This window comes from Nyctereutes procyonoides, unplaced genomic scaffold, assembly GCF_905146905.1.
Source record: "Nyctereutes procyonoides isolate TBG_1078 unplaced genomic scaffold, NYPRO_anot_genome, whole genome shotgun sequence".
In the NCBI taxonomy this organism is placed as follows: domain Eukaryota; kingdom Metazoa; phylum Chordata; class Mammalia; order Carnivora; family Canidae; genus Nyctereutes; species Nyctereutes procyonoides.
In genome coordinates this window covers 55,869,068-55,886,286 of record NW_026575052.1, presented here as the reverse complement: position 1 = coordinate 55,886,286, position 17,219 = coordinate 55,869,068, and the positions used below count along the sequence as shown (strand labels likewise).

At 40.4% G+C, this 17,219-nt stretch overlaps 1 protein-coding gene across 1 annotated transcript; it reads left to right on the top strand.

Moving 5' to 3' along the window:
• Positions 1 to 13,126: 13,126 nt before the first annotated feature.
• Positions 13,127 to 13,564, top strand: LOC129513982 (60S ribosomal protein L31-like). The gene has a single exon (XM_055332480.1). The coding sequence runs from the start codon at positions 13,148 to 13,150 to the stop codon at positions 13,523 to 13,525; it is 378 nt and encodes a 125-aa protein (XP_055188455.1). The 5' UTR covers positions 13,127 to 13,147; the 3' UTR covers positions 13,526 to 13,564.
• The last annotated feature ends 3,655 nt before the right edge of the window (positions 13,565 to 17,219 follow it).

The window sequence follows — 17,219 nt, the reverse complement described above, 5'->3', positions numbered from 1 at the left end:
GAGAAGAGTGTGGCAAGAAATGAGGCTACATGACAAACGCCTTTGGAGGCTGGGCTAAGGATTTGGGGATTTATTTCCAAGTAATAGAGATGATCCTATAATGAGATTCCTATTTTTAGATGGTTGCATACAAGATGGAAGGTAAGTCTGAAGCTCAGGATTATAGTCAAGGAGAGAGACGCTGAGGATCTGACATCTCTGAAGGAGATGGAGAATCCAGGGAAATGACTGAAGGGAAAGATAGAGTTCAGCTTGGGAAGTGTTGAGTTTGAGAGATTTATAGGACCTGGGCAAGTCTCTCAAAGGCAGCCTGATGTATCACTCTGTAGCTAAGGGGGAACACTGAGGCTGAATGTATAGATTTACAAGTGGTCCAAATGGCTAACGCTATACCTAGACAGAGTGAAAATAGAAAAGCACTCCCCATCCAGGTGGAGGGTTCTCTATTTCTACCTGCCCTCTGTCTCATGGGTTGTGTTGTCTCCTGTGGGAAGACTTTATCTTCCCATCCCACTGGTGTCATGCTGGGCCCTATGACTTGCTTTGGCTGATGGAATGGAATGCATGCTGCACTCAGAAAGCTCTAGAAACTACTCTATGTTTCTGTAAACTCTCTTGCTTGATTCCTTGTGTCACAAGGTTGACACCTGCCAAACAGGGGCTGATTTTCTAATTGAGATCTGCAAATGAAGAGGAACAAGACTGAGAAGAGTTCTACTCTCCTCGCTGTCTGGAGTAGAGCAGACAGTGAGGCAGAGGTGTGCATGACCCTCAGCTGACATGTGGCATGGGTGAGATTTAAACTGTTTTTGTTGTAAGCCGTTGAAGATTTGGGTCCTTCCTTATTGCAGCAAAACTGGCTAATACCCATTCTCACCTCTCACATCTTCTCGAATCTACTACAATGTAAGTTCTAAGAAGGCACAGACATGATTTTGTTCACTATTGCTTTCCCTGAGCCCCCAAATGGTGACTGGCACATATTAGTTTCTCAATAAAACCTGTTGACTGAGCTGTCTCCTCTAACATTCCTTGACTTCCCCTTTTTCTCAAGTGACAACCTTGTTTCTTTCATTTCACTGAGAAAATTAAGAAATCAGAAGACTCATCTTACCTCTCACCACTATATTTATCAGCAGACCTACCTCTGACCCATTATTCACTATTTCCTACTTGTAATGGAAGCACTATCTATGCTGATATCTCAGGCTGTTTTTTTTGGTCAAAACATCAAATCCTCTGGTCTTTCTCTTACTCAAAAACGTTGTGCCTACAATTCTCTCTCTCTTTCTCTCTCTCTCTCTCCCACATTTTCATCAGCATACTACTATACTATAATGACTTTCTTCTTAGAAAACAAAATCATTTTTAAAAAGTCAGTAATTGCCAGGGTCTAGGGGGAAGGAAGGCATGAATAGGCAGAGCATAGGATTTTTAGGGCAGTGACACTACCCTGTATGATATTTTAGTGGTATATACATATCATTATACATTTGTCCAAATCCCCAGAATTTACAACCCTGACAGTGAAGCCTAATATTAACTATGGACTCTGAGTGAGGATGACATGTCATTATAAGTTCATCAGTTGTAACAAATGTACCACTCTAGTGGAGGATGTTGATAGTGGAGGAGGTTGTGGGGGGGGGGAAGTGGGCAAGGGGTAAATAGGACATCTCTGTACCTACTACTCAAGTTTTCTGTGAACCTAAAACCACTTCAAGAAATAAAATCCACAAAAAATCAACTCACTAGCCCCCACAATGCCTTCCAGCTACTGGTTTATTCTTTGTTTTCCTTTAGAGCATGATTTTTCAAATGAGTTATCTATCAATAGACCTATGACAAAGGAGGCTAAAACATACAATGAGGACAAGAAGTCTCTTCAAAAAATATTGTTGGGAAAACTGGTCAGGTACATACAAAAGAATGAAACTGGACCACTTTCTTACACCATACACAAAAATAAACTCAAAATGGATTAAAGACCTAAACATAATACCTGAAATCATAAAACTCCTAAAAGAAAACACTTGGTTATCAGCCTTTGCAATATTTTTTTTCTGGATCTGTCTCCTCAGGCAAAGAAACAAATCCAAAACTAAACATTTGGGACTATATCAACTAAAAACCTTTTGCACAGCAAAGGAGACCATCAATAAAATGAAAAGGCAACTTACTGAGAAAATATTTGGAAATGATATATCCAATAAGAGGTTGATATCCAAAATATAAAAAGAACTCATACATTTCAACACCACAACAAAACAAAACAAAAACAAAAACTAAATAATCTGATTAAAAATTAAAAGACACAAAAAAAATAAAAAATAAATAAAAAAAATAATAAAAGACCCAAATAGACATTTTTCAAGGAAGACATACAAATGGCTAACAGACACATGAAAAGATGCTCAACATCACCAATCATCATGGAAATGCAAATTAAACCACAATGAGATATCACCTCACACTAGTCACTAGTATCAAAAGAAAGAAAAAGAAAGAAGAAAGAAAAGAAAGAAAGAAAGAAAGAAAGAAAGAAAGAAAGAAAGAAAGAAAGAAAGAAAGAAAGAAAAGAACAAGTGTTGGTGAGGATATAGAGAAAAGAGAATCCTAAAAAAAAAAAAAAGAAAAAGAAAAAAGAAAAGAGAATCCTTGTGCATTGTTAATGGGAATGTAATCTGGTGCAGTCACTGTGGAAAACAGTATTGAAGTCCCTCAAAAACTTAAAAATAGAAATATCATATAATCCAGTAATTCTACTTCTGGATAGTTACTCAAAGAAAACAAAAACACTAATTTGAAGGGATATATACACCCTCATGTGTATTGTAGTATTATTTACAATAGAAAGATACGGAAGCAACCTAAATATCCATCTATAGATGAATGGATAAAGAAGATACAGGGTGTGTGTGAGTGTGTGTGTGTGTGTTACATTTAATGGAACATTGCTCATCCATTAAAAAGAATGACATCTTGCTGTTCACAAATGGATGGGCCTAGAGGATATTAAGTGAAATAAGTCACACAGAGAAAGAAAAACACCATATGATCCCACTCATAGGTGGAATCTAAAAAAACCAAAAAAACAAAATAAAAGAAATGAACAAACAAACCAATGGGGTTGGGGAACAGAAACAGACTCACAAATATAGAGACCAAACTGGTGGTTGCCAGAGGGGAGGAGGTGGGGATAGGTGAAGGGGACTAAGAAGTACAAACTTCAAGTTACAAAAATAGTTATGGGGATGGAAAGCATAGCATAGGGAATACAGTCAACATACTGCACTAACCTTGTATGGTGGCAGATGATGACCACTGTTATAGTAGTGAGCATTTTTTTGTAATGTATAGAATTGTTGAATCACTATATTGTATGCCTCAAACTAATACAATATTGTATGCCAACTACTGTTCAAATTTTTTTATCAAAAGTTGTTTATCTCTCACCTACACAACATTCACTTCAACACCAATTACCATGGCCAGAATAGAATTCTTGGCTTCACCCGTCCTTCATAACCCACAGCCATCTTCCACTCATCTTGCCTCTCTTAGTAAATGGCGACACCTTTCACTGAGTACTCAAGCCAAAGATCTGAGTCATACTTGATTCTTCTATTTTCCTTATGTCCCTGATCCAATCTATCAAGCAAGTTCTGTGGGTGCTCCTTTGAAAATAGATGCCCCAAATGGACACTTCTCACCAGTTCCACCGCTATCATGTCAGGCCAAGCCACCACAGTCTGTCCACTTGGACAACTGCAATAATCTGATCACTTTGCTCCTTCACTCTCGGCTTTCTCATAGCTTCCATCAATTCAGAATAATATCCCCAACTCCTGACCTGGTCTACAAATCCTTAAATGGTTCAGCCCCTCCCTACTTTTTTAATCTGCATCTCTTTCTTCTGTCCTCTGGCTTGTTCACTCACACCAGCCAGATTGTTGATCCTAGAACACCAAGCTCATGCTGCCACTGGGATCCTGTTCTTCCAAATAGCTACATGGCTGTTCCCTTCACTTACCCAGGACTCTGGACAAGTGTCGCCTCTTCAGATGGGCTTGTCTTGACCTCCCCACCTCAAGTAGCATCCTGTCCAGTGCCATCCTGGCATACTTTACTTACCTGCATTAGTTTTCTTTGTAACACCTACCCCATGGAACACTACACTATCTATTCATTTGTTTGCTTGCTTATTGTCTATCTGCTTCACCAGAACTTAAGCACCACAATAACAGCAAAGATTTTCTGCTTTGTTTCTGCTATAATGCCAGTGCCATGTGGCTGGCACATAAATTGTAGTGGAAACAGAGTACCAAAAATGAGCTCATCAGAAGATGAAGAATTTCTTTCTTTGTATAAAACAGATAAGTTACCAACATGAGGAAATATTGGTAATAACAGGAGATGTGGGTTTTATCAGAAAAAGACAGAGAAGTGAGAAAATTAGGATTTAGTCCTTGTTTACAGCATGGATGAAATCAACCTAATCTCAACAGATCTCAATATCTTCATTTATCAACAAGAAACAGAATATTCCACAACAGTTTGGGGAGGAAAAAAAGGAAATAACTCAAACAAAAAGTTTTGAGCTTTTTCCAGAAGAAATGAATTTCACCAATTCGAGGTATTGTTAATACCCCATTTGGTCATGACTGATGGAATAGATTTTTGGATTTCACGAATTTAACAACTTGCTAATGTCACTTCTATGTTTTTTCTTTGTTCTGTTTTAATCCTCGAGGTTCATATTGAATACAAAATTTGCCTATCATAAAATAATCCTCTTGCCCCATGACCCAGAATGTCTTTGGTTTTGATTTTGCTTACCATTTTTCTTTATTTTTTGTTTTGTTTCATTTCCTTTTCTCAAGCTCTGAAACTAGAAGTTGCTAGAAATAATTGTAGGGAAAGTTGTGAGTTTTCATGAAAGGGTAGAGTTGCTCAGAACATTAAGTAAGCAAAATATTATTTCTCCATTCTTACCCGCTCAGTTTCTGGAGATCCATTGGCTCTTAAGGAGAGCAGGTCTAGAGCCAAAGAGAACACACTCTGTTCCTAAAACAAAGGAGCTTACATCAGAGAGCTAATTGCATCCAATTCTTTGGATTCATGCCTAAGGATACTGACCGTCTTTCTTACTAAAACTGAAGGTGTGAGTACCATCAAACCCTTTGTAGCCTATTGCATAATTGTGGACTCAGATACACACAATCAAATGATTTCTCCTCAAATCTAGTTCCTTAAAGTAAAACCTCTAATGAAAACCAGTTAAGGCTAATACCATATTAATCTTGTCTCCCAAACCAGAGCTCTAAAAGGACTCTCCACATAATCATTCATTCAGCAGATACTTACTGAATACCTGTTAAGCACAAAGTAGTACATGAGGCAATAGGAATAAAAAGGTGACTTAGAGGCATTTCCTGTCTTTAGAAACACGTAGAGGGGTGCCTGAGTGGCTCAATTGGTTAAGCATCTGGCTCTTGGTTTTAGCTCAGGTCATCATTTGGCAGTTGTAGGATCAAGCCCTGCATTGAGCTCTGTGCTCAGTGCAGAATCTGCTTCAGATTCTCTCGCTCTCCCTCTCTCTCTCTCTCTCTCTCTCTCAAAAAATGAAATCTTTTCTTTAAAAAAGATAAAAAAAAGGAACACATAGAGTCTGGTTGGAATGATCAGATGTTTCCAGAGACATGTAACACATTATAAATTTGAAAATGCCCTGAGAGTGATGGAATAGTGACACTATTTAAGGTATCTAGACATGACACCATCCCTAATTAATCGTGTGACTGTGGGTGTTTCATAACTGCAACGATACTCAATGTCTTCATCTGTAAAATGGCCTTATCCAGGTGCTGTGAAAAGGCAACGAATGAGATAATACATATGAAATTCTTAGCACAGTGCTTGCCATGTAGTGTGTGTTTAATCAATGGCAGTGATTATCATGGACACTGAGATGCAAAGGAGAGATGATGATACATCTAGGATACAGGGAAAAGGTGAGATTTCCATTAGGAGGTAGCATTTGAGCTGTATCTTAAAGAATCAGTTAGATTTGGACTTGGGCATTTAGCAGAGAGAACTAAGGAAAGAGGAAGTCATGTTGCAGTAAGGTTAGTGAGCAGTTGATGATTTTTGTTTATTGCTCATTTGTCTGTAGCAAAGCCAGCAGGAAGGAGAATAGTGGAGAATTCCTGTTGAAGAGCTAGGTTAGGGCAGATTAGGAAGGATCTTGAATGCCAGGCTAATGAATCTGGGCTTAATCCAAAGACATTATGGATTCCGAAGACTCTAGGTTTGGGGTAAAGGAAGGGAAAAATGACTACACTTCAAGAAAACTAAACTGGAAGCAATGGAGAAGAATGATGGAGGAGACAGCATGCCCCCTTCACATAAATCCCGACAGTCCCCTAGTTCTAATACAGCCCCAGGATCTGCTCCAGGCAGCCGTTAGTAATTGAACAATGCTGGCGTGAAGGATGAGATGGAGGATTATCCATCCCTGAACTAGAGCCACGATGGAAGAGATGAGGGAACTTTTGCTGGTATCCAGCTAGCAAATGCAGGTCTCAAATGGAAAGAGGGAAAAGGCACCTAACTTTCTGGCCATCTCTGTGAGATCCAACAGGACTAGTCATCTGAAGCTGCAAAATGATGGCAGGGTCAACTTTCACCTGTTACAGATGGAGGGCTCAGTTTTTGATTCATTCAAACCAACTGTTCCCTCCCAGTATCTTAGAGGCAGGGCAATTCACAATAGTCAAATGGCTCCTTGGGAACCAGACGTATGAGGAGGGTAGTTATTCGATTCACAGTGGATTTAGTTTTTCCATGGTGCCCCTGTGCCCCATCTAGTAAAATCTGGTGGAAATTACAAACTGTAGAAATTCAACTCTCTATCACAATAACAGGATGCACCTGTAGATTTCATAGAATTAGCAGCAGCATTCTCTCAACACCAGTTTGAGAGAAATAAGACTGTTTGCATAGCACCAACTGGGGCAAAATCTGAAGTAGTATGACATACCTCTCAACGATGAAAGGTGTCACAGCAGAGCAGACTCCACATCTACCACCCACTCAACAAACATGTGCTGAAGACCTCCACCCCCAGCTTCCCTTGTGTTGGTTGATTTGCTATTTGGGGGATTATCAATTTAACAAATGTGTTTGCAATTGGTTGGGGGCCTTTCTGCTCCCAACCCTATAATTACATTGTGGGCTCTTGGCGAGCAGGAACCCTAGTTTTCTTGGTCTTTGCATCTTTCCCTGGACTGAGTGCTTTGTTCCTGGGTTCTCAATCCGATTCCTTGAATTAAACCTTATTGAAGGATGCCCCCAAGAGCACGTATGCTGTATGGAAAAAACTAAATGGCGGGACCTTGAATGGAGATTTCAGGCTCGTATCTAGAAGATGAAGGTCAGAAAGGCCTGGGACACCACAGACTTAGGAAAACAGCCTCTTCCTGAACCTAACAAAAACATGAGCTATGTAAACAATCAGCTCTCTGCAGCACCCCTGGTCATTTGACTGCCTAGAGTCCTCCTCTCTCTGGATTCTGACTCTGAGGCCACAGCTCTGCAAGCGTGCTCTGCTAGGAGTGTGAGATGAGAGAGTGGGGCTGCTTTCATGTGGTGCAGCTGGCAAAGGCAGGGCAGGCCTGCATGCTCAAAGGATCCCTGCAGAACCCCAGTCATTTCTCTTGTCAAGAGCTCATTTCTTTCTTTCTCTGAGTAGATTGTGAGCATCCTCAGAGCGAGTCTGATTTTCTTAGATTGTCCCCAGATCCTAGCACCATACTTTAATCGCAGGTTTACAGGCAACATTTGCTGAGGGGTGACTTGACAGAAATGAAATTCCTTTATCTGAGTTTTGCCCTCTCCCTTCCTGAGACTCACCTGTTGAAGACGTTAGTCCACTACGAAATGGTGAAGAGGAGAGCAACAGGGGAGAAGAGGGAGAAATCCTGGGATTCCTGAGCTCATGGGCCTTCTCTCTTGCCCCTGGTTCACAGAGGAAGCTGTGTTCAGCATTTTAACACACCCTCAAAGTGAAGTCAACTCCAAAAGGCAGGAGCAAGAAATGGGAATTTTTTTTTTTTTTTTACTCAAGACTTGTGGAAGTGTTGGGGAAAGGGGTTAAAACTGCAGAGCAAATTGCAAACTATTATTTGCCAATGATCTTAAAAATCCCTTTAAGCTCTCTATTATTTCCCCAAAGTTCCCCTTAGTTTTTCACTCTCTCCTCACCCCTTCTCTGCGCTGTCATCTCTACTTCTCCATTGCCAATTCACCATTTCTTTTTCCACTATAAAGCAATTTTTCTCACCCTTGACATGTCTAATGTGCATGCTCATGCCCACCCTATTGACTCTGCCTTTGAGAACTGGTGACATCATCCTCCACAAATAGGAGTCAGCAAGCTGTGGTACCTCGTCCACCTATGAGGTTTACCATCCCTCACTGTTGTCACTTCTTTCTTATCTCTTTCTTCCTTATCTCATCCTTTCCCCTTACTTTTTATTTCTGCTCTCAAGCATTCAAGATGCAGCTCTTTTATCTCCTTTCAAAGGAGAATCTGTGCCACTTGGGACAAGGGCCTTTGTTGAAAGGACCAGCAAAATGACAAGCCATAGTGGTAAATGAGGGGAAAATGAAAGAAGGTGACAGATTTCTCACCACATCTTTTCCCTTCACCTGCTCTTCCTGTACCCCTTTTCTCTGCATCGAGACTCTTAGAAATAATTTCTGCTATAAGCAGTCATTAGTAGGGTGATGGAAGAGATGCGGGAACCAAGGGTTTAGGATAGTCTGGATGATAAATGCCAAAAACAGAGTTCCTGTCTTCAAGGACCACCCAATATAGTGGGAATGAGAGAACAACCAAAAGTGAAGGACTAGCTCTTGTCCATTAATGGCACCACCTTTCTGCCCCTCACTTCATCTCAGCCTCAGGCACCTGGATTTAACCCCCTGTTGTTTCCTCCCATCTGCCCTTGCTGGCCTCTTCATTCTGTGTCCACTAGCGTCTTCACCAGGGAATGTTCAAGGAAGGGAAAAGACGAGATCTAAATCAGTGAGTTTTTACTCTACCAAAGTTTACAACTGCCATTCTTTACTTCTTGCCCCTGTATACCAGGTTATAAAACTGCATTTTTCCTTTGCAAGATATCCTGACATCGTTCCTCCTTGCCATTCCTGTTTGTATCCATTCATTCAGGTCCTTATTATTTCATGCCTGGGGAATATCATAGCATCTCGGTACACCCAGTCTCCCCTGCACCTTTAATCTCTCCTGTTTGCTGCCCCAGCTCAGACATCGCTTGGATTGTGCCCGCCCTTGCTTTGATATCTTTAGGGGTTAAAATTCAGATATCTTATATTGTCCATCATGGTCCACCTCAGTTTGAATCCAACTGATATTTCTACCCACAGCTTCCACTCTCTGTCTACCTGGCTCTGCTTCTGGCCAACTGAAGACCATTCCTTGTTACCTAGGCATGTCCACCCCAAGGCTGCACTTATTCCTCAAGGACCATTTTTAGACCTTTCTCCATCATAACAACCCACTAAATCTTCCCTTCCTGGCTTTCTGTTTTTCTTCTTATCATGACCATTTGTATTTATCATTTTTTACCATTAGAAAACCATCTCTCAAGCCTAAGATAGGGCAGACTGGGTCAGAAATTTGCTGTCTGATGTAAGGAATAGTTTATTCTGGGAAGTACCAAGCTTTTCTGATAACAGGGTTGAGCAATTTCCTGATAAACTGAGACTCAACTTGCACAGTTGACCGTCTGTCCTGTGAGGAACTTAGCTGCCTTTAACCAAATGTTCCTTTCTTGAGCTGAATCTATCAATGTTATCTACACTTTCTTAAGAAGAAAAAAAAAACAAAACAAAACCCTCTAGTAGAACAAAAATCTTTGAACTGGACTCACTGGAAATTACCTCCTTGCAGCAGGCTTGAGGCAAAATTTTGACATGTACTCACAAAGAATTTATCTGTAATTGCTTTACCATATGCTAGTTATATTTTATGCATAATTGTCTTCACAAATAGCAGTATAACAGCATTTAAACAGTGCATTACAATACAGCATGGCAGGTACTATGACAGTGGTAGATAGGATTAGAAAGGGCCTCCTGGAGGAAGTGATACTCAAGTGTCTTTCCGTCTCAATTATAAATTCATCAAGCGCAACAGCTTTGGTATATAGAGCGTCAGTGTGAGATTATGTATAATTCATGACAAAATGGTTCTGTGACCTTCCCCTATCCCTAGATCTTCAGTCTCTGCACAGTGCAGTGTGAGTGACATCAACTAGAAAGCTCAAGGTCAGGAAACAAGGGCTGAAAGTTCACTCAGTGCAAATTGTAAAAGTCAACTAAGTTCTTTGTTTTATATTAGTCCATCTGAATACTGAGAGTTGGTTTCTTACTTTGTCAGAAAAATTGTGGGGGCTTTGTGATATAGTATTATCTTGAAACTTCCCGTTAATATGAATTTAAATATTTTATAAATACAATCAATTACTTAAAGGTATTTTTTTTGTGCTGCTTTACTAGTGGACCTACTTGTTCCTTTGCTACTTGACCTTCACCATCTTGTTTCAAATGTCAAGATATGTTTATATGAAACTTTAATATTAGGAAGAAACTTCACATTATGTCAGACAATGGAATCATTTAGCTAGACTTATGGTTTAAAGCAAAATGGCAGAGCCTCCAAATTTGGGAAAGATAAGGTAAAAGCATTTTTGCTTAGAAGCTCATAAAATGCTGTTTTTTTTCCCATTGGTGAGTTATGGTTGTTCTTACATGATTCGAAAATTGTTGAGCCATTCCTAAGCAAGCCTGCTGTCCAATGGGAAATCACTAATGCAGGAATGTGACGTTTGCTCTGTCCATTGAGCACAATTATATTAGTCAGGGTAAGTCAAGCTGCTGTAACAAAAGACCCCACAATGATGTGGCTTAATGTGAAAAAATGTTTATTTATATATAGCAGTTTGAGGTACATACACCTGGTCATATGTAGCTGTGTCCAGGCATTCAGTAGCCTGGTTGGAGCACAGTACTGGCATTTTCAATACCCAGCTTCCAAGATTACTCTGGTCACATCATTCCAGTCAGCAGGAAAGAAGAAATGCCAGGGTTCCCAGTAAAACTAATGAGGTGGAAGTCCGAAACATCATTTCCACTAATGTTTCTTGGCAAGAACTTCATCATAGAATCATAGCTATATGGGATGCTACGGAGTGTACTCTATTCATTTGCCCAAGAAGAAAGGAATAATGATTCTGGTGAACTGCTAGAGGTTTCCATCACACTGTCATGTTGTGGTTCTCAATTTAGTGGTCTCTGGTCTGTCATGTAACTTGAATTTTAGTTTTATCATGTGTTTCTGATATTATTCAGTTTGGTGAATACCCAACATTTATACTGCACAGTCAGTTCTGTGACTAAAATAATTTTACATGGTTTTCCAACTGGGACTGACATGAGCAAGTAACGAGTCCTAACATTCCCAAGAGAAAGTGAAAAAATGCAACCTGAAATTTCCTGAAAATGGAGAAGTGAGCGTCTAAAGGCAAATCAGCTGATAATTTTTTTCTGAGCAGTGTGCAATTTCGATACTTCTCTCTTTCTGCCAACATACCAGTGTAAGATAGGGTATAAGGATTGTCAAATGTGGCCTCTGATAGAGGATCTACCTAAGATCATGATTCCAACACTCCTCATAAAAATTACAATTATATGGTTTAAAAGACCCCCTGAACCACTATTTTCATTTCAATAATTTGTATACCAGGTGCCTGGGTGGCTCAGTCGGTTGAGCAGCCGAGTTTTGGTTTCTGCTCAGGTCATGATCTTCATGATGAAGTTCTTGCCAAGAAACATTAGTGGAAATGATGTTTCGGACTTCCACCTCATTAGTTTTACTGGAAACCCTGGCATTTCTTCAGCTCCTGAGATCAAGCCCCACATCTGGCTCCAGGCTGAGTGTGTAGTCTGCTTGAGATTCTTTCTCTCTCTCTCTCCCTTTGCCCCTCTCCTCACTGGCACACACATGTGCTCACTCTCTCTCTCTTGAAATAAGTAAATCATTAAAAAATTATTTGTATACTTTTTATAATAAAAATGAAAAAGATATTTAATATACTTTATTAATATTTTATTACTTTATTACTAATAAAATAAAATAGATTTAGCTCTCCTAATCATTATGAGGAGGAGCTGAGGGAGGTTCTGTTGTAAAGCAAAAAAAAAATCATGCTTCAAATTTGGTTATTTTATAAAGAAATTAATTGATTTGTGAGATTAACTTTCGCTGTCTTCTTTAACCCAAATGTACCTTATGAGTCCTGGTTAGTATTTCTTTGATCCTCAAACAATTGGTAAACAAATATCATTAAGTTTAATTTTACTTTAATTCATAAAAGAAAAAGAAACTGACATAAAATTGATGGTATTAGTGAACTAGGTATTTTTCACTTTCCATCAAGAAATGTTAATTCCTAAGACCTTCTAGAGGTTAAGAAAAACATGAAGGTCACTAAAAATCTTGGAGGCTAATTGTGGTTTTATTTGCTTCTTTATTACATATATGCTTACTCTTTGAGCTTGTCTGGATTTCACATCCCGTGGCCCTATTTTCCTTTTACTACTTAATCTTGCTGCTAGCCACTAGCTTTCCTCTTTTCCTTCCTTTTTTGAAAAATTTAGCCCTAAAACTTTCAGGCAGAGCAAAGCAAGGGAGACAAATGCAGTTTCTGGTGGAAGGTGATACAGTAGCCCAGAATAGTGGTGGGGTCACAGCCCAAAGGTAGTGAGGAAGGTGTCTCCAAGGGGATGCTGTCTGGAATGAGGAGTCAGGGTCTAAGCAGAGTGGAACAGGGGTCCCTACAGGGAACAGCCCGGGGGCGGAAGTCAGAACCTGATCACTAAAGTGATCACTAAAGTATCGACGGGCAATGGAACATCCCCCAGCAACTACTCTTACATAGTTTATTGGGAGGAGATTTTTTTATGATACTTACAATTTTTCTCTAAGTTTGTTTCAAAATTATACAATAATAACTACAGCTAGCAAAAAGCTCCAATTTCTTTCCAACTAGGGCCCGGCAGAATGGCTCCCGCAAAGAAGGGTGGCGAGAAGAAGAAGGGCCGTTCTGCCATCAACGAGGTAGTGACCAGAGAATACACCATCAACATTCACAAACGTATCCATGGAGTGGGTTTCAAGAAGCGTGCCCCTCGGGCACTCAAAGAGATCCGGAAATTTGCCATGAAGGAGATGGGAACTCCAGATGTGCGCATTGACACCAGGCTCAACAAAGCTGTCTGGGCCAAAGGAATAAGGAATGTTCCATATCGTATCTGTGTGCAGTTGTCCAGAAAACGTAACGAGGATGAAGATTCACCAAACAAGCTCTACACGCTGGTTACCTACGTACCTGTCACCACTTTCAAAAATCTACAGACTGTTAATGTGGATGAGAACTAATCGCTGATTGTCAAATAAAGGTATAAAACTGCTAAAAAAAAAAAAGCTCCAATTTAATCAGTGGGACAGGCTCTTGGGATAACAGGAATTGTCGCACTCGTGCATACAGTTGAAAATGTTTCCAGCAGTGAGATTAAGCCTGCTCTGGAATCTTAAAAAAATAATTTTGTCACACTTTGATAAGTGTCTCCCTCCCAGAAAGAGATCGGTTGACTATTTTTCTCTGCAAACTCTGGTACTCAGCTTGGAAACTGCTCTTAGTTCATTTGCAGAATTCCAAGGCTCTCTTCAGAGGCAGTTGCTTTTCCGAGAGAATGTCAGGGGTAGGGATAATACATAGTAGAATCATGAACCGCCTTGGTTTGGCCAGATGGTTTCCTTTTGCTTGTTCCCGAATATTTTAAAAATTGTGTTTTACTATACCTAGATGATGGCTAATGGACATGAATTTCCAGATAGCAAAACACAGTCAACCATTTCATGAAAATCAGACATAACTCTGATAATTAAACAGGGAAGAAAGATTTGATTTTGAAAAAAAAAAAGAAAAGCCCAAGTTTAAAACTAAAGCCCACTTTTAGTACAACGCACAACCCTTTAAGAGAGGCAAAATATCGGGATCCCTGGGTGGCGCAGCGGTTTAGCGCCTGCCTTTGGCCCAGGGCGCGATCCTGGAGACCCGGGATCGAATCCCACGTCGGGTTCCTGGTGCATGGAGCCTGCTTCTCCCTCTGCCTGTGTCTCTGCCTCTCTCTCTCTCTCTCTCTCTCTCTCTCTCTCTCTCTCTGTGTGTGTGTGTGTGTGTGTGTGTGACTATCATAAATAAATTTAAAAAAAAAGAGAGAGGCAAAATATCTTGTAAAATGACAAATCACATTCAGGCACCTGGACATCGTGGTGAAATAATTATGGCTACTACCGAATATAGATCTCGGGAGACAATTCATGAATTCTGAGTATGAGTCAGTCTTCTGCTTCCTTTTCAATTACCTGAATATTGAGGACCCCACCATGGTCCCCCATCTCATCATGTGGCACCTGCTGACTCCTCCAGGAGCTGCAGGTCTGGGGAGAACCTCAATTTCACAGTGATGTCATTTATGAAACACTAAAATGAGACCACTGCCAAGAAGTGCTTGCTCACCCTCTTTCAGCAGCAGGGGAATCTCCCTTTCCTTTTCTGGGTGAAGCTGAAAAAGGATTCATAAATGAAGTCCATCCTTCTCACTAACCCCAGCCCACACCTCCCAGCAATTGAACTTGAAAAAAAACCTGGTTAAAACCACTTCCTATATTTGAGAGTAAGGTTAGGCACAATTTCCTGGCTGAACAAAGCAGCCTAATACTTATAGAGAACAACTCCAGACTGTCATAGAGACTGGAGGGACCACAGCAAAGATGACACCCCGAACGGACTGATATCCTTTCATCTCCCATCCTCCCAGCATAATGAAATCAAGAGGCTGGTAGCAAACTCAGCCTTCTGCAAAGAAACACTTTCTCTTCACTGCCCTCAAGAAGGCAGCTTATCCCACGTGCCAGGAAGATGGAGCCAAGTTTGCTGATGTGGGGAATCCTTACATTCATCACAGTATCTGGCTACACGACAGGTAAGAGCTCACGGGTGCCCTCAGAATCTTGGAAGCCTAATGGATATTACCTTCTCCCATCCACAGAATTGTCTGCGGGCAGGTGGGCCGGGGGGGGGGGTGGCACCTAAGTAGAAAGTGCAGACAAAGGGGTTGAATCTTGAAGTCTACCCCTTGTCCGTGACCCACCAGGGCCCCATGTTATGCTTCAATCATCCCTGATCTACAAAACAGAGCTTGCAATGGTGGGATCTCCTGCCACTCAAAGTCTTTTGATTAACTCTGGGGTGAATAGAGTGCCATGATATTTGAATGTTAACAGGATACTAATGAGCAGATTCCTCAAGAATTTTTCTCTTATTTTTCAATGTATTCAGTTTTTCATGGCTTCTAATCAGCTGTAAGATAACAATAAAAATCTACTAGGTATCTCTCTAAGACCAGGATAACGTCCTGAGATGTCAGTAACTAATACAGGAAACACTGGGATAATTTAAGATCCCAAAGGAACAGTATGCTGTTTTTTCACTGCCTCAGGAAATAATACCCAGGATTCTCCTTCATGTACAATGTCATATAAATTTTAGAAAGCATAAGCATACTCACTTTCAGAACCCTATTTTTTCTTATATTCTCATGTGTATATATGCATGTATGTACACACATATGCAAATTTTGGATTTCATTCATCCTTTCAAATGGGTTTTATCAAAGATGTTTTTTTTTTAACAAATAAGAAACCACTAACTTCTACCTCAAACCACCTTTCCTAATTGAGTGTGAATTTTCTAATAACGTCTTCCCTTGCTTACCCAGGAAGACAGATATCAAAGTCTATAATTTTATAGCCTTAATTTCTAGATGTATGATAATGCTAACTGGCCATAGGAAGATGTGTTAAGAAGTGAAACGTATTGATGCATATAAGGAGTCTTTTTGCTTATTTGGTGAAGTAGCTAGGTTACGTTGGGCTGTGAATTGACCCAGGGGTAGGAATTTCTTCACTTTGGAGTTGAAGAGGGCATGACGGAAGGCTTATGAGATGATTTCTGTTTTAGCATGGTCTTTGCAAAGTGGGAGGATAGTCCAAGTTAGGACAGAAAAGCCTTTACAATAAATCACAACCTATCTCTGGGAAACACATTTCAAGAAAACTTGTGTTATTGCTAGCCACTGGTGACTTATCTGAAGATATGAAAGGTCTTGGTGGCAGTGTGGCAAGTGGAATATTACAAAGACTTTTCCATTCACTTGGGTCTCCAAAAATCTATTCAATACCTCTTAGTCCCTGTCTCAATACTGTAGGAAATATGAGAGTGAACAAGACAGTCTCAACCCTTAAGAGACATAACCTAGTAAGGGAGGGAAAGACATGGGTATCATAACAGTACTACAGATTAGAATTTGATCGGATCTGTGTAAGCAGGACTAACAGAGAAGCTTCATGACAGGAGCATGCAAAAAGAGCCCTGAGAGACTAGTAAATTCCCCTAAGTAGACATTCCAGAAAGAAAGGCCTCTGTGAGCAAAGACACAGCAGAGCAGCAAGTGGTCTGCTGTGGCCCCAACACTGGATGGGCATGTGGGGACATTGAGGATCAAGTCTGGAAAGATAGGATGGGGCCAAATGAATGCTCCAAGGCCTTGGATAGCAAGTTATAAATTTTGCTTTCATTTGGTAGTCAATGACTGACTACCAGAAGATAAAAATGACTGTTTATAGAGTACCTACTATGTGTCAGACATGTAAGTGTTATTTTAATCTTCATAACTACTTCGCAGGGTGGATATCACAAACTCACTGGATGAAGAACCCAAAACTCAGAAGTCACACAGACAGGCACAGAGTTGGGATTCAAACCCAGGGCTCCCTGACTTACTCTCTTTCCATTCATTGCATACACTTCTATGGAGGTGACTCTGGCATAGAGTGAAGAAGGATCAGGTGCAAGGCCCCTAAATAGTCCAGTCAAAAGGCAAATGAGGACCCAGGTGGTGAAAGAGAGTGAAGTGGTTGAGTTTCTGGGATAAACATATGGTTTAGGAAACACCTCAGGGTAAGAAAGAATCTCATCACAGACTTTTTCCTCCAAGAGGAGGAACCC

Bases quoted from the DNA above. Each gene is read 5' to 3' on its own strand.
- LOC129513982 (XM_055332480.1), top strand. From the start codon at position 13,148: ATGGCTCCCGCAAAGAAGGGTGGCGAGAAGAAGAAGGGCCGTTCTGCC.